We start from the raw sequence: 23,457 nt of genomic DNA, 5'->3' as shown, positions 1-23,457 counted from the left end.
GAGAAGGCTGGAAGAAGAACTTGCATCTTTCTTGCTTTTACCTTCAAACATGAGCATTTGTAAAAAAAGAAAAGCGTTTGAATAATAAATGTGTTTGCCTAAGCACTTAAAAATGGAACTACAAATGGTTTTCCTTTCAGCTAAAGGAAAGTGTGTAGCACGTGTAGTCACAACACCACGGCACTGCAAGAGGGGTGAGGTGAGACCCTGAATTCCACCCCGGCTGCGAGTGTTATCGCCATTCCCTCAAAATTCCAGGCAAGACGAGGGACAACTCTCCCCCACTTCTGACGGGGTTTCATAACCATGTTTGGTGTCGCTTCAGCTCTGGGAGCACTCGCAGGAGAAGAGGAGTTTCCACCCGCCCGCCCTGAGGAGGGGCAGGAGGAGCCGGCGCGGCGCTCCTCGGATCATGCCGGGTCGCACGTACGTTTGAAGTCGGCCACCGCGTTCTCGGCAGCCAGGAGCGATCTCGCAGCGGCTGCTTCCTCCGCCGCTCGCAGAGCTGATCCTCAGGAAAGCTCTGTAGTGCGAGGAAATCCTGGCCATGGCCAGCGCGGCGTTATCGACACGGTGAGGAGATAATGACGGCAGGAACTGCCTCCTCACGGCGACATGGCCGCCGCCACCCGCGCGGTGCCAAGGGCCAGCGAGCCGCCGCGAGGTCACACACGCCGCTAGATGGTTAATTGTGTCAAAAAAAAAAAAAAAAAAGGTGGGTTCCTACAGCTTGATGAGCATGACACGCTCTCCCTCTGGCAAATGCATCAGGTTTTCGGTGTGTGATGTGGCTTCCTGTGAGGAACTTGACTTCTGTTAGAAGGCCACAGGTCCCACCTTCTCCTTTGGGAGGAGATACCATCTAGCCTGGCAGATAGAACCTGGAAAGAAAATCACCACTCATGGTGGCAGAACCTACTGTGGGCTGCAAGTTTTGTGACTGCTCTGGAATCATGAGAAGTATCACAGAAACCACAGCAGCCCTCTGACCAGTACGACCTTCCTGTAGAGATGGAGGTGGCCTTCGTGACAGACAGGACTGGTGGGGACAGTGCTGTATGTGGCCCCACAACACTTCTTGAAGACCTCTTACCCTAGGGATTGCTGGCTCAGACATTCATGGTTTGTGATATACATCTGAGGAGTAAGTCATTAAAAGCGTTGGCTTGAAGAACGGAGTGCTGCCAGGTGGTGGTGAATCCCTGGAACAAGCACAGCATGTCAAGCAGCCGGGCCTCCTTCAACCCCATCTCTGCTGGAGACTGCACACCTGCAGCACACAGGCCTTGCACCTACACTACAGAAGCAGCAGAAATTCCCCCTCTTGGACGAGCCAAGGAACGGAGGAGCTGCAGGGGCTGGTGGAATGTGAGGGTTCACCCTCCCTGGGTGTGCATTTGGCCACTTGTTGAGCAGTGGGGAGAATGCTGCTGTGGCATCATGCAGCAGCACCTAGGCAGGGTAAGGGGACGGATTTCCCCCCACCATGAGAAACACCCACTGGTAACTTCTCCAGGCGTAACACTACACCAGAAATAGAGCTCCTCTGAGACTTCATTTTGTTTTCTCTTTCTTCTTTTTTTTCCCTTTTCGCAGGATTACTGAGTTCGCGGAGTCTCTCTTTAATGTCACATGTGCGGCTCAGGTCCCTCAGGCCCCAGCAGAAGCAGCCTGGGATATTTGCACAGACCCCTCACAATGGAAGGAAGAGGGTGTAGGAGGGAGGATCAGGCTGCTGACCCCTTTATTGTTCTTGGGCCAGAAGAAAGCTTCCTCCTGGCTTAAGAACCACGGCGCTGAAAAAGTTTTCCAGCCAAAACGAGTCAGATGGAGTCACTGGGTGGTGGTTTTTATTATTTTTTTTTTTCTTTCTCCTTCCCCTGCCTCCCCCTTCGGTCAAGCGACGGGGAGTCACAGGGTTGTGCTCCATTCACAAAATACCTGCTGCACATCACGTAGTCCTTCCCCCCGACGGTGGGGAAAGGCGCTGTAACCCAAGCAAACGAAAATAAACTTTTTTTTTTTTTTTTCCTTTCTCTGCAGATTTGAAAAAAAAAAAAAAAAAAGAAAAAAAAGAAAAAAGAAGGGAAGAAAGGACCCTGCTCCCAGACTGACGCCTCCAGCGTGCGCCCGCCGGGGAAGGGGTAGGCGGAGGGGGGAAGCAAGACGACGATATGAAAGAAAACAAAAACAGCAAATTCTGCTCTGAAAGGATTAAATGGAGGTTTTCCAAAAAAACACCCCACCATTATATAACGAGGCTTAGCTCGGAGTCACCGGGGTCACACGATGCAGCAGACTGGAAAAACCAAAGCGCAGTGTAGCCTTTTAATTGTTAAGCCAACCATAAAAAAAAATAAAACAGAAAACCGATATTGTGATCGCACCACACGAAGGTGGCCACTCACATACTGATGGGGAGGGTACTTTTTTACCCCCTTTGCTCTTTCTGGCTGAAATACCATTTCAGTGTGAGCCTGACTCCTTGCCTTTGTGCTTATTGGGGTGGTGACCTGTTGTGCCGGGACACTGCTGGCTCAGGGAGCCTTGAGGCACACAGGGCTGGCTTTGCTCTGACAGCAAAATAAAGCACAAGTGGAAACCTTATCACAACAATCCAGGTATCAAAACACACCATCAAGCTTCCAGATCAAAATGTGCATGCAAGGAGATGATTTTTTAGCACGTTGGTTGCACAGCCACCTGCCAAGTCCCCAGGTTCTCCATCACCTTCAGGATGAGCTGGCTGTTGCATCCTGAAGCTTCTTCATCCCTGATGCCTCCCAGCACTGTCTACTCCAGAGACAGACTCACACAATTCTAAAATCATTTAGGTTGGAAAATATCTCTCTAAGATCATCAAGCCCAACCATTCCCTCAGCAGTGTCCAGCCCACCATTAACCCCATCCCCAAGTGCCACATCCACGTGGCTTTTAAATCCCTCTAGGGATGGGGACTCCACCACTGTACTGCTCAACCCATTTCTATGTTTAACAACCCTTTCCATTTTCCCCTAATATCCAACTAAACCTCCCTTGTTGCAACTTGAGGCTGTTTCCTCTTGTCCTGTTACTCCCGAGAACAGACTCACTCTCCTGTCAAGCAGCTGTAAGATTCTGGATGTAGGGCTGAACAAGCTCCATGGACAAGGGGGATGGGAACAACCCAAACAAGAAGAAAACTTTGCAAAACCAAACTTTCACTAACCACAGGCCCAATGGCTAAAGCAGAGGAGCCACTGCTGTCATTCAGTGGTGTGGCCAGGGTGTCCAGCAGCAGCAGTGGGATGGTACCATCAGGCTGGAAACCTGGAGATCATCTTGAACTAATGCTTTCTTCTGAATTACATGGGCACATCTGTGTTCCACACTTCAATCTTAAAAACTGCCTTCTGTCTGGATTATTGTTGTGGAGCAATCATGGAACAACAAGAGAGGGTGTCTCATCTCTCCTGCTGCTCCTCCAAACCATGTACTTCTAGCTACTGACCCCAAAACTTCTCATTCTCATCTAGAACATGTGCAGCAACCTAAACTTAAGTATTTTGTATTTTTTTTGTGCAGAGCACCAGAGGAAGGCTGGCCAGATGAAGGCACACATAGCTCACCAGCTTCAGGAAATAATGTTGCTCACAGATGCATGATGGAGCAAATGTCAGCAGTCCCTTCCCCAGAACTAACCAGCAGAAGCAATCCATGGCTTTTGCGATACCTGCTTATTCTGCCCAGCCAAGGGGTCTTGTTTTTCCCAGCCAAAGGGAAACAAACAGCTCCCATAACCACATATTTTTACATATTTTCTTTCCGTTTGGACAGGGCGCCTCAGAAGAATATACAATGAAAAATGAAATAATGAAGTGGGTCACAAAAGCAGGAAGAAATGAAGCTTTATCATTCTCCTGTGGTTTCTCTGCTCATACATTACAAGAATTATTAAAAAAAAAAAAAAAGAAAAATAAAGCAAGCCAACAATGAAGAGTTTCTCCACAACAGGAGGAACAGGAGAAGGATAAAGAGGAATAGCCTTGGGACACATGGACACAGGGGCAGCGTTGTGTGGCCAGAGGTGTGGAGACCACATTCTGCTCATTATTCCTTTTATCTCAAATGAAATCATCCAAGCCCACCACACCACAAAGGCATTTTGGGGAGGACACAGAGTTTTCTTTCACTGACCATGTCAGCATGTGTACATTTGAGCCACTTCCAGAGCCAGCAGAGAAGTTAATGGAGTATCCCTGGAAGTGTCCCAAGGCCAAACTGGATGGGTCTCTGAGCAAACTGGTCTAGTGGAAGTTGTCCCTGCCCGTGGCATAGGAGTTGGAACACTTTTAAGGTCCCTTCCAACCCAAACCATTTCAGGATCTTGAAAAAAAAACAACCACCAAAAGAACTTTTAAAGTCACAAAATAAGGGACAATAGAATTGTAGGACTAAAAGCACCTCTGGGTTACAGAGCTTGGTCTGCTACCACAGTGAAGACATCATTTAATCCCTTCCTAAACAGTCTTTATTTTCCCTGTGGAAGAGACATCCAGGCGTCATGTGCAGCAATAAATTTCCCACTTAAATGACAATCTTTGACCAAACCACCCTGCATTGCAATAAACACTTACCCTACCACTAAATACCTATATTTACACCCATAGCTATATATACATCTCTCCAAGCTGAATGGGATTCACTTACCTGCTGCCTCTGGGCAGGAAATTCGCATTTTAAGAACTTCTGGTCTCATTTATTGTATTGCTTTCTATTCCCACAACATCAGAGGAAAGGCAGCAGAAAAGGGTGGGGGAGCATCTTCTGGTTAAGAAAAAATTTATAAATGTGGCAGGAAACATTAACCTCTTATTTTGTCAGACTAGGGACGAGGACATTCCCCATTAGCAGCATTTTTAGAGAGGGAGGTGTTTCTAGGCTCTCCAGGTTCCTCTGACAACAGGGATGCATGCACGTCTCCCTTCTCTGGTCCTATGGTATGCCTACTTTTTTTTTTTTTTTTTTGAGAAACAAAATTCCTTCCTTCCCTTCATTTTATTAAAAATTCATCTCTTTTACAGAGAGCAGGGAAGAGGATTAGGATGTGGAAATAGCCAAGCCAGCAGAAATAGCTGCTTGACCAAAATGACATTGAGTTTTTACTTGGGATCTTTAGAAATCTGGATTTTTTTTTTCCTGGCAGATTTTAATAACACTTAAAAATTTTAATCATTCCTCCACATTATTTCTACATTGCAGAAAAATATTCAGCAAATTCAAGGGAGTGCAGCAAAACCCCTCACAGTTTTCTTATGAATCCCCTGAGAGAACAAGGGAGAAGAAAATGTAACATTATTGAGCAGTTAAAATTCAGGCAGGATTTAGGGGGTGTGTTTTGGAGTCTATAGAAATGACTGGGAAAAACCAAAACAGGTTTGCTTTGGATATTATATAGCTGCATAAAAGCAAACCTTTCTAAAAGGGAAGTCAGCTGTAAAGCTGGGAAAAATCCAAGTAGCTCCCTGGTGTGTTTAAGCCAGAGCATAATGTGGTGACATTTTTGAGCCTGAAATGCCTATTGAGCTGTTATTTATACCCCAGCACAATTGCCCTTGCCCAAACCAGTTAATTCCCCAGAAAACTGCAGTTCACAGTACTAAAACCACTTGTGGACTCTCTAAAAGTAAAACAGAGCATCTTTCTTCACCATCTTACCAGGAACAGCTCTCCCATACTCCTATTTCTTTGTGGTCCCTGGTCATGAACCCAAAATCCACCACCTCCTATTGGTAAGCCCAACCTATTCCAACATCTCTTTGGTCTGCCCCTCTGTCATCTCAGCCTGAGGAAAAGCTGCAAAGCCACCTACATCCCATTATTGATTTTATTTTGTGGCAAAAAACAGTGCCACTGGAAAACTGGGGTCTAAGGAACAGAGATGGACCAGCAGTGGGCAACCCATAGTATCCACGTCCCTCCTCCTGAGGCTGGCATGTCTTTAACTTGGTGGGGGTACAGCCAGGAAGGTGGGGGACAGGGACAGGTGGAAATGTGGGCATTCAGGAAAATATCCCACCCCTGACAGGGCAGCAGCACCTCCAGAGAAAGGGAGAACCCCTGAGCACATCTGGAACTGCTCTGGTGCGAGGAGCATCGTGCCAAACTGAGCATCCCATGGGAGATACATGGAGTTGAGGACTGTGTGTGCAAAGGTGGGATTTCCAGAGAGTGGTGAGATGTCAAACCCCTAAGAACAAGCGCCCCTCAGGGCTTTGGTAACTGAGGGGGTCACAGACACCATCAGTTTCAACCTCATTCTGCTCAGAGCCAAAATGCAGCTCACACCCAAATTCAGACCCAGGTACAAACACCTGCAGGTTTCCCCAAGCTGGACACACACTCTCAGCCCGAGGTGGACACATCTGGATGGAGAGCAGAGTGAGCTCAGGAGGGTGAGACACATTGCAGAGTGGGGTTTCTGCTTGGAAAAAGCCTTTGGAAAAGCCTAATTCCCTCTGCCCAGAGCAGTGTTCCAGGGCCAGGCAGCGAGGCCGCAGTGCCCTCTAGTGCTGCAAGGCTCCCCTCTGCCACCAGCCCTGTCCCTCGGCCACCAAACCCTGCCAGGCTGCACAGCTCAGCACAAACCACCCTTGTCCCTTCCACCTTCCTTCCCTGCTCATCCCAAACCCAAACCAGCCAACCCACTGGGGTCTGAGAACATCTCAATGCCTCCTACCCTGGCAAGCACAGCAGCCTAGCCCCAGTTCTGACCAGCACCAGGAGCCACTACAAAACAGGATCTCTGTGCCCACCACAGAGCACAGAGATCGTGTTCTGTAGTGGGAGGATTGGGAAGACATCCCCCAGAATTAGAACTCAGCATTGCAACGTCTGCCTGACAGCCAGAAGAGTAACAGCAGCCAACAGGGAGAGCCCATCTCATTTTCCACAATCAGGAACCCACTCTGAGCCACAATAATGATAATAATAACAACAACAATAACCGTAATAGTGATAATAAAACCAACAGTAACAATTGTAATAATGGTAATGATAAGCAATCATAACAATGTCAATGATAATGATAACAATGAGAAAAGTAACAATGATGATAATAAAATCATAATGGAAACATCAAAATTCCTGACCATTTTTTTCAGTTTTCATTTATGCACTGAACAAGGCTACCATACAGTATTAGGAAATTGGATATTAGGAAAAATTTCTGCATGGAAAAGACTGTCAGACCCTGGCACAGGCTGCCCAGGGCTGCAGTGAAATTCCCATCCCTGGGGGGAGTTAAATGCCATGGGATATGGCACTTGAGAATATGGGTTAATGGTGGCCTTGGCAGTGCTGGGGGAATGGTTGGACTCAGTGATCTTATGGGTCTTTCCCAACTTGAATATTTCTCTGATTCTGCGGTATGAAAGACCATAATAATCTGGAAAACCTACTAGAAGATCTTCCCTTTCCTGCACATCTGATAAAACCCTCAGGGTTTATAACCCTCAGGGGTCACAGGGACTGTGCTCTGCCACCAGAGCCCAGGCCCATGGGAACTGTGAGGTGATGACCAGCAATGGACATTACATGGGACATGTCCAGATCTCCAGTGCTCTGGAGCTCTCCATGGCCCCATCTGCCTTCCTTGGCAATGGTGGCCTTAACTCTGGAATCAGAGTGATGCTGGAGGGGCTACAGCTGACCAGAGCAGTTGCCCTCTCTGCCCCAGGCCATGGTCACTGTCAGTTGGGTTAAAAGCAACAAAAAAAGGGCCACAGAAAGCCCAATTCTCACTGGAAGCCATGGCAAACCAAAGGCTTTTTACTCAGGAGCAGAGCTCTGACTCCCAGTATGTTGTGACCTATATAAGTAAGTCTTGGCTCCTTGACAGGGACTTTCCACAGTGGTTTTAGCTGTTACTGTATTGGAAAGACCCTTGGGACATGGGCTTGTCAGGCAAGAAACCTTCCCTGAAGGCAGTGCTGTGCCCACAGACTCTGGGCAGACTCCAGCAGGAACTGCAGGCAGGAAGAAGTAATCTCCCCCTTTTGGGGCTCCTAGGGAGGCACCCCAACCTTTTCCTAAGTGGTGGACACATGAATGACATCAGGGTTAACCCCAGGAGTGACAGCAGGGACAGTGCACAAAGGGCACACACCATCAACCAGGCCACTTCCAGTGGGAGGGGATGCCAGGCAGAGGGATCAACCCATCCCAGACCCACCAGAACAGAACAGCCTGACAGGAGAGGGACACATTACTATGGCCAAGGCTGTGAAAGAGGAATCTGGGTTGCCTAATGTGCTGGGAATAATGAGAACTGCCAAGCCTTGCAGTGTAGAAAGAGCAGGCAAGAGAGGAGGTGGTGAGGTGACAATTCCAGACACAGTATGGTGATAGCAAATAACACCACACCACCACAGACCTGTCTGTGAGCTCCAAGGAGACCTGTTCTCCTGCTACCACCTCCCTGGGGAGGATCAGTAATCTGCAGGATCCAGCAGTAAGTCCTCACACCAGTGCTGGACACCAATCTTCCCTCCTTGCCTGCAGAGTGACAGCAAAGGCATTGCTTGCCCATCATGTATCCTCTCCCCCTGGACACCTTATCCCTTTTTAGGAACCTTCCACATGTGAACTGCTCCAACTCTGCACCCTACAGAACTGACAGGGAAAAGACAAGGGTACCTCAGATGGGAATCATCCAGCCCTTCCTAGACCTCTACACTTTGCTGAGTGCAGCAAACCATGCTCCAGTGTGTCCCACCTGGGGCAGGAATCCCAAGTGACCAGCCCATGCACAGGTCCCACCTCTACTCACATGATCTCCACACTGAACTGTAGGGTCTGACTTGAAAACACTTGTCAGTGAGAAGAGGCCCCATGGCAAATGGGCAGAGCTGCCTGTGGGTCCCTCAATTCAAATGGTTTTCCAGCACCAGGAAAAAAGCAGCGTAACAACAAGGCTGAAAGAATAAGCTGCAACTTGCTTGCTTTTGCTTTCAAACACAGGCATGTTTAAAAAAAGAAAAGAGTTTAAATAAGGAGTCTGTTTGCCTAAGTACCTGAGCTACAAACTGGATGAACTACAAACCGGATCAGGAATCCTGGTGCTTCTAATCCTGTTTGGACAAAATCAGGAACACAGTGGTGCTAAGAGGAATGTGAACAACTCAGAGAGTCTGCCTTTCTCCTAAGGAGCTACTCCCTTGTTTCTCTTCCAACAAGGAAGCTGGATGACGACTGCAGCCAGAAGAGAAACAAGCAGTTTATTGTAACTGCAAGCATATGACAAAAAGGGTCAAGAATCAGTAAGGAAACGGAAGGAGATGAGCTGAAGGCAGTAAGATGCCAAACCAAATGATATCAATGCCATCTTCCAAGTTTATCTCACTACAACAATAAAGCCCAATATGCCTTTCAGAAGTGCCACTTTTCTACATCCTATAACACAAGACAAGGAGCAGCTGGGCAGTGAAGGCACATTCCCAGCATTCAAAGAAGGGCAAGCCCATCCCAAAGGCACCAGTCCAGCAAACTCTGCAATACACAAGTTTAGAAACCACTGGAGACATGTCCCAAAACTCTCTGCTTCCATCTAGCAGCATTCACAGCACACCCCTGTGACATGCAGCCTCCTGTGTCCTTTGTGAGTTACAGCAGTTCTACAGGAAGGAGCAGGGTGGATCTTGCCCAGAGCAGCTGTGGCTGCCCCATCCCTGCAAGTGTCCAAAATCAGGTTGGATGGGGCTTGGAGCAACCTAGGAAGTGGAAGTGGAAGGTGTCCCTGCCCATGGCAGGGGGGTTGGAAAGGGATGAGCCTAAATGTCCCTTCCAAACCAAGCCATTCCATGATCCTATGATCTTGCAGAACATGAACTCTTGGATTATTTTAAGTGTAGATTTTGCCAAGAGCTCGCTTGCCAAGGACTCTGAAGACTAAATCTGGGACCAGAATACTTGGATGTGATACATCCAAGGCTGAAAGACTTCCCAAGTGTTTGGCAAAGGGAACAAAAGCAAAAGGCACTGACTCAGCCCTCCCTGTGACGTCTTCATGACGCCAAGGTGGTTATGTGGTCTCCTTCAACAAAACAGCTGATGTGAAAATGGAAGGGATAATAAAGGTTCTTTCTGCACATGAGCTGTGGCTCCCTATGCAGAAGATGCTCCCTGGAGTGCAGTAAAAGGCAAATCTTATGAATGGAGAACACTTACCTTCAAAATAGTAATTTTTGGCAGCACTTTGGTGAATCAGTGCCCAAATCCTACTGCAGACTCTTATGAGTAAGGAGAGATGAAAAGGTTATGGCTCATTAGCTGAGCCAAGGCAATGACCTCATGAGCTCCTAGCCATGAAGCTTTCGAAAATAAAAACCTATTCACCAGTAAAAACAAGCACCTCTGATGGATTTTGAAAGGATGGGACAAGAGAAAGCTTCAAATTACGAGTTGTGGTGAAGGAATTGTGAAGCCTGAGCATGTCCACGAGATGGCAGAGCACACCAACACTGAGAGAGAACACCACATTGGCAGAGGCTGTGTGAGATCCCCAAGGACTGAGATGCATGAATTCCAAACAAAAGAAAAGGATCTGGGGAAAGGTCGCTTAGGCGTGTCTTGTTTTGTTTGTTTTCCCACCTTTTAACTGCCAAATAATCATAGGCTTTCCTTGCAATATTTTGTTAAAATACTATTGACAGATTCCAGCAGAAAAATTCCTTGATAGGGATATTAACACCCAGATATCCAGAACAGTCTGCTCAACCCACAGACAACCAGAAAATTCTGCTTAATTAGGGACATCTCTGTGTCTCTCTGTAGATACCCATACTGACCTGGAGTACACTGGGGACCAGTTCTAGATTCATGTCCTGTGTCTATCACACCTTAACACCAAAGGCACCCAAATCTCCAAGCAGCCTGCAAGCCTGCCCTCCCAAATGTAGAGCTTTTAACCTTTCTATGACTGCTGAAGATAAACATTTCCACCTGAGTTGTGCTAGAGATGCTTGGACAGGCTCAGTAGCACTGGAGGATGCTCAGATTGGCCTCTCCATTCTCTGCATGCCTGCTGTAAGGAACCCATGAGCTCTCAAACACAGTCAGAACAGGAGTTTATATATCATCAACCTGAAAACCTCTTCTTCAGGAGGCAACCTGGACATAACAGTGTGGGACAACCCCATGGGGTGAAGGATTTTCCTTTCACAGACTCATATAATGGAATACCTTCCTTTATGCCCCCCTCCCACTGCTCCACAGAGCCATTTAAAACAAGGGATAAAGAGCAGTAAAATCACTGTCAGCATTGCAGGGTTGGATTCAAATCCAGTTAACAATGATATGTCAGGATTAAACCAGCTGTCTGCAAGTATTTCACTTGTCCATATTGAACAAGATAAACCCTCACCCAGAGCCACCTGGGTCCTAGCTCCCACAGACACACAGGACTGGCTGTACATGCCAAGGTAACCATGTCTGCAAATAAATGCTGCACTGCACGAGCCTGCCCCAAGGCACAAACAAAACATCAAATCCAGCATTTCCACTAGGTCTCCCAATTTAGAGATGTCACACCAACAATTAAACCAGATATTAATGTATATATTGGAATGAATTCATTGTATTCAATGTACTCTTAGGACACAATGAAAGGATAACCACGCCAGGAGGACTTGGCTTATTTAACAGCTGTTGATTAAAATCCTCTTGAAGGTAATCAGTTCTTCACACCAAAGATGGTTTGATTCTTCATTTCCAATTACTCCCCAGGGAAACTAACCTTATTTTGCAGAATTAATGGGGTTTGTATCAGCTGAACCTGATGTTTTTTTCCCTGTGATCTGAAGTCCAGACATACCAAACATGGAAGAGACTGAGCAGGAAGCAGCTGCAGGCAGTGCTTCTCCCTGCCAAAGTCAGCTGCCCTTCCCCACTCCTTCATGTATTCAGTGCCAAGTAACTCACCCAAAAGAAACAGTAAGGCAGATTGTCACATGGTCTTCAGGATGAGCAAAGCTTTTCCCTGCATGATGCCTGAGCAAGAAGCCCAGGGAGCTCTTGGCTCAGCACTGGAAGGAGTAACACTAACAAAGCACATGAGATGTTTTCAGCCTTGCCTCTGGAGGCAGAGGCTTCAGCAAAAACACACTGAGCATCCTCTGAAACTTGCCTAGCTCAGGGAACTCAGTGCCTTTGAGGACTGGTGCTCGGTAAAACGGAAAACTAGACGATGCTGACAAATTGACTTATTCAGCCTGATTTCTGAACTGTGGGATCTCATCCTGCTATTCCCCAACATCCACACATCAGAGGTCATTTAACCAGAACTGCCAAAACTGTGAAGAGAGATCTGGGGAAAGAACAGGCTGGAGGAAACACTCCTGGAGACTACCATTGCATATAAACGTGGGCACTGCCCCAAAGGGGTAATACCTGGATCAGGACACAGGCACTGCTGGCTTTCTGACAGCAATTTATTTTGGAGCTGTCAGGAGCAGTTGATGCTTTTCAGAATCTTTTGTTCTTCAACACATGAGCCCCATGGTCATCCACACATATACACATATAGGTAAATATTGCCCTCAGTGTATCACCTCCCAACAAAGACTGCATGGTAACTGCCCTTGGCCAGCACTAACACCTGAAACCACAGGCACAAATCTGCATCCCAGCCCCAAAGGACCACAGCCCAGCAGCTTTCCCACTGCTGAGGAGGGTTTCCTAAGGGAACACAAGGCAGGGAAGGTGCTGCTGCTGGCCCCCACCGTGGCAGGGGCAGGTGTCCTCATCACTTACCTGCCACACTGGAAGGACCTTCTCTATGTCGTTCAGGTTGATGCTGTCACCATCCTCGTATTTCCCCTTTCCAAGCCTGTGGCAAGAGGAAAACAAAACAAAAGCACGTGAAAACTCGCTGGAGACACAGATAATTTTCTATTATGGCACAAGGGGAATATCAGTTGTTACTGTAAAGGCCTCTCATGGAAACAAAGAGGCTCTCTCTGGAGCAAGTGTGCTGTGCCTCCAAAACACTCCCACGCAGGCGTAAAGCTGTTAATACAAAATTAAATGCACTGCTCAGTCCTCTCCACCTGCACCATCTGCCACAGCTTGCAAACACTTTGGTAGCAGCAGCAGTGAGAAAACCAAAGGCAGTCCTGAGCCCAGGGTTACTCGATTTCCAGACCAAATAAAACTGAAAGCACACCCCACCTGGACAGCAGAAATGAGAGCACAACAAGAGTAATGAGAAACGTTTCCTTTGAAGCACTGCTCATTTGCTGGTCTCCACAGGAGCTCCAGCTCCCCTGCTGAGAAAGGTGTTGAAAATCAGCAAACACACACCTCAGACAGGAAGCAAAAATCGATATAAATAAAAACAGACAATTTGAAAGACAAAGAAATTGGGATGAGAAGTCAAGCACTGACACACCATACACAGAACTGGCAGCTGAAGGAGTTTCTCGGAACAGGAAAGGAAAAAGCCAACCCAAAGATAAGTACTAGGTGGATGCAAAGAATTTGTGATGCTATAGAAAAGGAAAAAAGTAGTCAATAAGCATCATCCTTCTACTTTCATAAACAACAGAGATGATCTTTCTTATTATGCAAGAATGATAAAATTCTTTTTTCAGTAAGAAGCGAGATATTGTTAAATAAGATACAATAGAGACTTTGGTGGCAGCAGACCCAGGGAATCAGTGCCTAGAATTCAGAGAAAAACAGATCCTGGACTTAGAGGAAATGGGAGGAAACAATTTAGAAAAATGGCATGTGCTGAATTATCAAGTTCAAAAACTAGCAAGCTGAAGGGAAGCAATTTAATTAACCTTAATCAACTTAAGCACCCTGGTTTAGTAAAAGGTGTCTCTGCCCATGGCAGGGGGGAAGGACTAGGTGGTCTTGAAGATCATTCAAACCATTCCAACTCAAACCTTTCTGTGATTCTGTATTTACTGGAAATCCAAAGTGTTCAACAACTGACTGTCCATCATAGATGAAATCCTAACTTTGACTTACAAAGGTACAAAAATAAGTGCCATACAAGTACAGTAACATATATCTGAAAAATATTTATATATATGCATTTATATAGATGAGAAAAATCATGTCACACATCTTGGGACAAGTAATGCCAGCTGCAGCTGCAGAACACAAATGTATTGTAGAAAAAAAGATATCTGAAAAGGGTGAGGACTGTCCTAGGCTAATTTCTGATGCTGAACTTTGCTGTGGCAAAAAGGCAGGGGATGAAGAGGAGGCAGGGATTAGGGGGATGAAGGCAGCTTTCCTCTAGAGATAGCATGGCTGAGCCCCAGCTACAGAACCACAGGCAGTGCAGGCCATCATACTTCAGAGGTGGTAGAGAAATTCCTTAGAGTACCTGAAAAACTCAAATGATACATGTGCTTGGGAGACACCTGGAAAGAAGAGGAAATACCAGCTACAAAAGGGTGTTTGATCTGGAAGAGTACAAGCAGAGCGAGAGCTAGCACTGGAAATTAAAGCCAATGAAAGATGAATTCAGGTTAGAAACATGGTACAGTTCCCCACTTTTTCTTAATAGCTCCACTTTTGATTATTCAGCATGCCACCAAACAGCATCTTCCAGTAAAAGCAGGTGTCTTCCTGGAGGAAAATGCTTCATCCCAACCAAAAGTCATTTGAGGTCACACAACTGATGCAACAATATGACCAGCCTTAGGCAACTGATCAGACTGAGGAATAAAATGTTTCTTTTAGTGCCTGAAACATACACTGAACAACATACTCCTTTTTTTTTTAACTCCTATTTTTTTTTTTGCTGCACAGCTAGTTTGTTAAAAAAAGCTTCCCATTCAAGCAAGAGGGGAAAATGCCTAGCTAGCAAGTGGAGATTCATGGAGGCTCAGCAAGCTGAATCTCGGCACATATTCACCACAGAAAGTTGATGAATGCACAACACAGTCAGCTTTAGAAGTTAAAAAGTAAGAACAATTTTGTCTTTCTTTGTGCTTCCTCGGTTCTAGCCAGCTTACTTACATGGCATGCATTTTGGGACATGCAATGTTTTGTGCTAATAACATCTGCTTAACTTTTCTGAAGATACACTAATTCTTACTCCACTTTTACAGCTGTAATATTTAGGAGTGATCAAATATCTCACCTCCACACTACCTCCTTTACCTGTTTGCAATGTGGACATTCACAATACAGCAAGAACCAGAGGAAAACCATAACATCAACACCCATTCTCCCTGCACATAGCAGGTGTCACTGACTTGATAACCTGGCAAGTGGCACCAACCATGGAGCACATTTTATCTTCTGTTTCAGAGGAAGCACATTATATCATATTTTACAGAGGGTCCCTTGATCTCATTGTTTAAATTTGTCTGACAAAAATGGGATTGAATTTAAGAGACTTAGTGACTTATGAATTTAGTGTTACATTGTTTAAAATGTTCTGAAAATTGCTCTCTATAAACCTGCAGAAGAAAGTCTGAGTCTCCTCGTCCCTTTATGGTACAGGAGCCTACTGCAGATGCTGAGCCTGGGCTGGAATGGGACTTCTGGCCTGGTTGGTTTTTCTAATTGTTCCCAATCAACTGCTCTAACAACAATTCTAAACTTGTCTTCTTAAAAAGATGTGCAGACCAGGCATATAGCACTGGCCAGTACTTTGGCAAAACCAAATAATCAGCAGAAAAGTGTTTCCAAGAGAAGATAGATCTCCATCCCTGCAAACAACACAACAGTGATGGAACATCAGCTGCACCCCTATCTTTTAGACCTGTTCTAATTTTTTGCTTCCTCCATGCTGTGAGTGGCAGTGTGAAGAAAACCTGGCCTACAGTGTCATGGAATTGTTATGGTTGGAAAAGACCTCTAAAATCACCAAGTCCAAGCATTCCCCTGGCACTGCCAAGGCTACCACTGAGCCATGTCCCCAAGTGCCACATCCACATGGATTTTTATTCTCTCCAGGGATGGGGACTCCATCTCTGCCCTGGGCAGCTGGGCCAGGGCTGGACAGCTCTCTCTGTGAAAAAACTGCTCAACATCCAATCTACACTTTCCCTGATGCAATGTGAGGCCTTTACCTCTTATCCTGCCATTTGTTAGAGGACAAGAGAAGAGCCTGACCCCTGCCTGGCTGCAGGGAGTGATTGTTTCTCCATCTGTAGAGAACCTGTAGGGAAATGGTGATATCCATCCAAGCAACACTAGTGGAGCCACTTGGTCCCTGCACACATTTATTTGGTTTGACCAAACAACAACCAGTAAGGAATTCTGATATACTAAGGAAGCCTGTGGAGGCTGTCACAACCAAAAGAAGCTGTTGAATGTTTTCACAGTTTTAAGGAGCATGTTGATGCTCTCTCCTTCCCTGAACTCTTACTGGGAAGAACAGTGGAATCCCTGTCTCTCACAGGTACTGTAACCAGGTCAGCACTAAGCCAGGATCTTGCCTCCAATATCCAGAGATATTTAAATTTACAACACTGGGATCTAGACTCAGACCCAGAGTTATTTAAACACTGAGATCTATCAGGCAATGCAAAAATACAGAGGAAAACTCCACTTCAGCCTAGAACTGGATGACAGAAGAGCCAGACAGACTCCTGTCATGATCATGGCACTTTCAAACTCTGTAAATATTCCAGTGCTTCTTCCCATGTCTTCTACCTGAGGTGTGCCACCAAGCCAGAGCTCTGAGAGCAAGGGAGAAGTTAAAGACCTTCCTGGAGAGCAGAGTATTGCAGACACAGCACTCACCCTTCTCTGTCTATGTGAGGCAATGGGTGTTTGGAGGTGTTTCTCAGCTTTCTGTGAAACTGGGTGAAATCTAGTTTTTCAGGCTGCAAGTCCCACGTTGCACCACTAGGAGAGAAAAACAGGGAAAAACAGAGAAAGGAAGTTCCACCACTAATTAAACACCAGTGATCTGAAGAACAGAGGGTTCATTGGAGCCTGCAGACAAGGAAAGCTGGCATTTCTGAGAGCACCACTCCCTGCTGCAGAGCATGTGGATGTGAGCCTCCAACCTTCACAGTGATGCATCTCTTTTCATTTTTTTTTGTTTTTTTAGGTACACTGAGCTCTTGTGGCTTGATCTAAGCCTCTAATTTTGATACAGAAGACACTGTGCAAGATATACTTGCTCTCTGTACCAAGAGAGTACCACAGCAGGTCCATGAAATGATGATCTCTGGTCCTGCAAAACCTGTCTGTTCCAAAAACTCAGCACCTGCAGATTACGCATAAAACTGGACAGAAAGGATATTTCACTGTTTCCCCACACTGTGACAGCAGCTGAAGAATTCTTCCCAGCAGCTAAGAAGCCAACACATGATGGTACCTCCAACTAATGGGAGAGTAAAATCCCAGAGCAGTAGCTCAGAGCTGACTCAAATCTACCCTGTGCAGCTCTGGGGTGACTACAAGTAATTGTAGTGGTACTGGTTTCAGGTGTTTGTACTGCAAGCCCACCCAGTGGCTTCTCCAAAGCACACAGATGCTTTCAATAGATTATGATTGATGCCACAGGCTAAATGGGGATGAGGAGGAGGAGGAGCAGTGATGTCACTACTACCAGGGTACTCTCTGGTGCTTGGTAGTCCATCAGCAGGATGGACACACTGGTGAGGGCTAAAATAAGGCACAGTCCATCTTAAGAGTCCATCTTTCTCTTAAAGCATTTTAAATCCAGCTTACCTGAAGGAGTCAAAGGTGTTGGCAGCCCAGATGTCTGTGCCCAGCATGTCAAGGTTGCTGTCCTTGTTGCCATTCTAGGAGAGATGGAAAGGTGGTTACTTGCCAGGAGCCACATGGAGCTATCCTGACCAGGCACAGCCTCTCCCACCAGCCACGGAGTAGTCTTGGCTCTGCACAAGGGATCCTGTGCTCCTGTGTGAACCCATGCAATGCAGAGACCCCTCACCTGCTGCAAAAGTGCACTGTGAAGGCAAGGAGTGACAGTTCAGCCTTGGGGACACAGAGCTGTGCACAATAAGGAGCAGACAATGCACAAGCTCAGCTCTGACTCCAGCCCTGTCCTCCTGCCCCGTGTCCATGACCATGATCCATCAAGATGCAGGGGGCAGGCTGAGATTCACAAAATCACAGAATCATTTGGGTTGGAAAAGACTTCAAAGATTGAGTTCAACCTGTACCTGATCCCCCTTTGTAACCCAGCTCAGAGCACTGAGTGCCACATCCAGGCATTCCTTGAACACTTTCAGGGATGGGGACTCCACCAACACCCTGGACAGCCCCTTCCAATGCTCAACATTTCTTTCTGTGACAAAGTTCCTGATGTCTACTCTGACCCCAGCACTACTTGAGGTTGTTCCCTCTCCTCCTGTCCCTGTTCCCTGGGATAAGATCCCAAATCCCCCCGGCTGTCCCCTCCTGTCAGGAGCTGTGCAGAGCCACAAGGTCCCCCCTGAGCCTCCTTTTCTCCAGGCTGAGCCCCTTCCCAGCTCCCTCAGCCTCTCCTGGGGCTCCAGCCCCTTCCCCAGCTCCGTTCCTGCCCTGGACACACTCCAGCCCCTCGGGGTCTCTCTTGTCCTGAGGGTTCCACAGTGTCCCCAGCACTGGAGGTGTCCCAGCAGGGCCAGCACAGGGGACAGGCACTGCCCTGAGGTGTGTCACATCCAGGCATCCTGGGCTCCTGTCCAGCTGCTGGCACCAGCACCCCCAGGATCTTTCCCCATGGGCATTATAAGAAACCTCCAGCCATCTGTGAAACACCTTGAATTTTCCTGTGCAGCTCCTTTTGTCAAAATGGACAACCCAAAGCATGAGCATCTAAAGCCAAGACCTCACGTGTTATTCAAAGCTCCTTCACACTCATCAGCCCTCACATGTCTTCCCTGCACAAAGAGGGCTGCCTTCTCCACACTTTTACACTTGAAGTAAAGCAGTTTGGATTTTGCCATGCAAGACCATTCAGGAAAAATCAGACTTGGCTCAGTCTAGATGGACTGAATGCATTGCACATAGGGAATTCCATATCAATCAATTTTCCCCATAACATTTCTTATTCAGATTACTCATAATCTTGCACACAGTCAGATTATTTAAGTATCTCTGTCCAAATGGTCCCACCCTGCAAAACAGATGTTAAGGAAGGTGGATTCCATCTATTCTCCATCGTATGACTTCTGTCATTTTCAAGTATTAATATTAATATTAACCAAGACATTGGAAACTCATAAAAATGTGACCATTTCTTAATGAAGTCCTAGAGCTCAATCTGCTCACAAAGTGAGCAACACTTTCCCAACCAATGTCAGGGACACATGTCCTCAGTGAACAGATGGTTACACTTCACAGCCATTTCCAGCATAACCAATTTAGACACCAGAAACTCCAAACACAGACACATTGCTCTGTTTTAAGTCTACTCCAAGGGGTTTATGGATTATGATTTTAACCCCTGGGAATCTGCAAGTTGGCACTTCTCTGCTCAGAAACAAACCACCAGAAATACAAGATAACTCCCGTGATAAGTTACAGAAGATGAGCTTTTTATTTTAGGCAAATGTACGCATGCTTTTCTCCCACCAAGGAGAGGAGTTAGTTTTTTAAATCCTTACAAGCATCCAAATGCACTTAAATGGGAGCACACACGTGCAGGTTATCATTGCTATCACACAGAGAAGAGAAACTTTTCCTGCAGACAAGTCCATTGCAGGTCCAAGGCAGCAGCTGGATGCTCTCACCCAAACCTGGTCCTCCTGGAAGATGTGTCCATAACCTCTTGGAGACACTCCAAGCATCAGCCAGATTCCACAAAGACAGCATCAGGGCCCAGTGATAACACCCTTGTCATTAAGTTGTGAGTCACTGTGGCCATTTCAAGACACCTTTTTGGTCTTCTACCCCGTCTTTAGAACCAGGCTGAGTGTCAGCTCACAGGACAGGGATCAGCCTTGCAGCCCTGTGCTGCAGGGAGCTTGCTAAAATGCTCACAGTGCAGTGCCAAGGCTTAATAGTAAGACTTCAAAAAGCTAATTCTCAAATCCAGGTACAAAAAAAAGATTAAAAATTGCATGTATTTAAGAAAAGCAGTGACTTGCTGATAGTCCCCCCAGGACTGCAATTATAACCATCAGCAATTTTAACATGAAGCTCCCAGTGACCCAACCCTCAGCTTTAGATAATCTTTTTCACTGAGAAGGAGTTAGGACTGCTGAAAATTAATTAATTCACTTGGAATGATAATTGAGAGAGACGCTTTCAAGAGTAACACCAGTACTGAGGGATGAGACATCTAGTAAAGCAGATCCTGCACACAGTGTGGTTTAAATGCACGTCCACAACCTCTGTCCTCCTGCCCCTGTGAGCACAAATGACCTCCATCCACTGCTGCCCAGCCCCTGGAGCTGCCCACACAAACAGGGACAGGCCCACGTGGACTCTGGCTGTTTACCATGCATGCAGCTTCAGCAAATTCCCCACAGAGTCAGCATTTGCATGCACAGAGCAGCTTTCCAAAACCCAGCTCAGCGTCCCACCTCTCGCCTCGTTCCCATCCTCCAGAAAACAAATACGAAATCGTGCCCTTTGTTGCACAACTGCAACCAGGTTAAATCATCACTGCAACACCAAGTGGCCACCTGGGTCCCTGCTATAATTCAGGGATTATCCTGTGTCATGTATTACATGCATTTTTCAGCTCTGAGCTTGAGGAGTTTCCCCCACTCTTCCTCCTTCTCAGCTGCCTAACCCCTGGCTGCACTTAGGTAGAAAATAAAAAATGATGAGATAAATATTGAACTGTCTGAAAAGGCTCCAATTTGGGGCTTCCACGTTGAAAACTGCAGGTTTTCATATGAAAAATACAGAAATTTTGAGGAAGACTGTATTATCCCTGCAGAAAGAGGAAAGGATATGTTGAAACTCATTCTCACCAGAAAGAACCATCATTTTCTAGATATAACCTAGTTCTGTGGGTCCTTTCCCACCACAGCATGGCTCAGAAGGAAAAGGTACTTCCTGAAGATCTTCAGGAGGATGAATGGATGAATGGATGAGGACTTTGACCACTGGCCCCAAACCTCAGTCTGCCATCCACTCCTGGCACAACTGGTGCTCTTGTGTGTGTAAAGGAGAGCGACTCCAAGAGAAGACAGGAGGACACAGGCTGACTGAAACTAGCAGGAATGGTCCCCATTCTGAGTCCAAGGATGGACCTAAAACCTTATAAAAGGTTAATTCTTACAATGTTTTACAGGATAGGAAGGTAACTCCCCATCCAGCCCTGCAGAAAGCACACACAGAAAGCAGGTGGACTCAAGGTCACCATTTAAGACCATCTATGCACTGTGCACTCAGCTTTCAACTTGTAATGAAGACCTGCCAGCAAATAACTACAGACATCTCTTGATTTCCCAAAACTGAAATACTCCAAGACTTCAAATAGAGAAAAAATCCCTGATTTCCTTTGCACTTAACCAGCTGGCTAGGGAGTTCTTTGCCAGTGCTAAGGCACTCAGCACACCTCAGCAGGTCACGCATCCTGGGTGAATTAAACAGGTCTTTGAAGTGTCCTTCACAGCTGACATGCACCCACACCTACGTGTGACACACACCACAAACATGTTGTGAGGGGGATGCCTCCAAGAAGCAGCAAGCACAGGACACAGCTTCAGCATGTCACTACCAGTATACCTTGGTTGATTGCCTGAACTGGCTGCTTCTCCTGTGGCTGCCAGACCTGGATCCAGAGCCCTGCCTGGAACCTGACCCCGGCCGGGATCCTGTGCTCCCACTGCTGCTGTGATCCCACTCTTCCTGAAAACAACAAACAGGTTGCTTTAGTCAAGGGCAGCTCTGTCCCACACACTCCAAAACCATTGACCTGGTGGAACAGGAGAGCTCCAGCTCCCAGGCCACTTGTGCCTGCGCCTACAAAACCACGCTCAGCATCCTGATTGTGGGGCTTCCTCTGAGTCCTTTAACATGTTCTATTTACACATTGCAAAGGGATGACACTGTGGGAGGCTCTATGAAGATAAGATTTGGCCCTCCTGCTCTAGTGTATGTTTGGGGAAGAATAATACTTACCTTCTCTATCTTTATGAGGATTAATAATGCATATTCATCAACCCCACATCCTCTAAAGCTGCTGAAGGGTATTTGGACAAAGCCTGTAATAACATTCTTTAATAACTTTTGGTCAGCCCTGAATTGAGCAGGCAGTTGGACTGGATGATGGTTGGTATCTTCCAATTGAAATACTCCATTCCATTCCATTCCATTCCATTCCATTCCATTCCATTCCATTCCATTCCATTCCATTCCATTCCATTCCATTCCATTCCATTCCATCCATTCCATTCCATTCCATTCCACTCCTGTTTTACAGAATCACAGAATATTCTGAGTTGGAAGAGATCCACAAGGACCATCAAGTCCAACTCTTAAGTGAATGGCCCATACAGAGACCAAACCCATGTCTCTGGTGTTTTCAGCACCATGTTTTGGACAACTGAGCTCATCTCCATTCCATTCCATTCCATTCCATTCCATTCCATTCCATTCCATTCCATTCCATTCCATTCCATTCCATTCCATTCCATTCCATTCCATTCCATTCCATTCCATTCCATTCCATTCCATTCCATTCCATTCCATTCCATTCCATTCCATTCCATTCCATTCCATTCCCCTCCCAGGCCCAAATAAACTTCTCAGTTTTCCCACTGCTCAGCCCACTGCTGGGGTCCAGTTATTCACATAGCTGAGGACTATTGTAGTTCAGCAGGAAACACATTCACAAATAACTATTTCTGCCTCTTAAGGAGCTGTGCCTGATGTTCTCCTTTATTCTCTCACTTGTTGTGCTGTCAATCAAACTGCAGGTTTCTTGTTCAGCCCTCAAGGCATAATGACTCATCTGAAAACCAGAATAACTCACCTGACCAGCTCTACCCAAACACCCCACAAGGTCCTTGGGGAGAAAGGTGGATATTGTCAAGGTAATTGTTCCAAAAGCTTTGTTCAGAGGATTGGGAAAGGCTTTTGAAGTGACGTAAAGTGATTAAAATCCCACCATATCACAAAGTACAGAATACTCAACTCTTCCAAGTACTCTGAAAATCTGGAAAATACAAAAGGAAGCCTATATTCTAGGGCTGGTGTGAGAGCTATCAGCTTCAAGAGGGTTTCTCATGTCTCAGATGTTCTCATGGGGCTACATGAGGTCATGAAGTCACTGCCATGGGCTGTGGCAAGGGCAGGGCCACAGCCAAAAGGATTCACCACTCAAACTGCTTTTGAGCACAATAGCCAAGTCCAGACCACTAATCTGAGGGCACAGACCAGGTCCCAGCTCCAGCACTGCCACCTGCCTTGGATGAGGCAGGAAGACAGCTGCACAGCAGAACCTAAACCACCTAAGGTGATGCTACCCAGTGGTCCAGCATCAACCTAGATGCACATGAATCATGGATGTATTCACCCAACACAAGG

At 46.5% G+C, this 23,457-nt stretch overlaps 1 protein-coding gene across 4 annotated transcripts in view; it reads right to left on the bottom strand.

Annotated features, from left to right (window-relative positions):
• CTIF (cap binding complex dependent translation initiation factor) overlaps nt 1-23,457 on the bottom strand; it is a 119,228-nt gene that overhangs the window by 83,555 nt on the left and 12,216 nt on the right. For 2 of the 4 annotated variants that reach the window (XM_079330349.1, XM_079330350.1), the window contains exons 3-6: nt 21,655-21,777; nt 17,692-17,765; nt 16,753-16,857; nt 12,790-12,865 (exon numbers count right to left, since the gene is read on the bottom strand). In XM_079330349.1, the coding sequence (XP_079186475.1) occupies nt 12,790-12,865; nt 16,753-16,857; nt 17,692-17,765; nt 21,655-21,777 (378 nt within the window). The remainder of the gene's footprint in view (nt 1-12,789; nt 12,866-16,752; nt 16,858-17,691; nt 17,766-21,654; nt 21,778-23,457) is intronic. The other 2 variants (XM_079330351.1, XM_079330352.1) reach the window with 1 other exon arrangement.

Source organism: Erithacus rubecula, assembly GCF_903797595.1.
Source record: "Erithacus rubecula genome assembly, chromosome: Z".
NCBI lineage: Eukaryota > Metazoa > Chordata > Aves > Passeriformes > Muscicapidae > Erithacus > Erithacus rubecula.
This window is presented reverse-complemented; position numbering and strand designations above follow the sequence as displayed.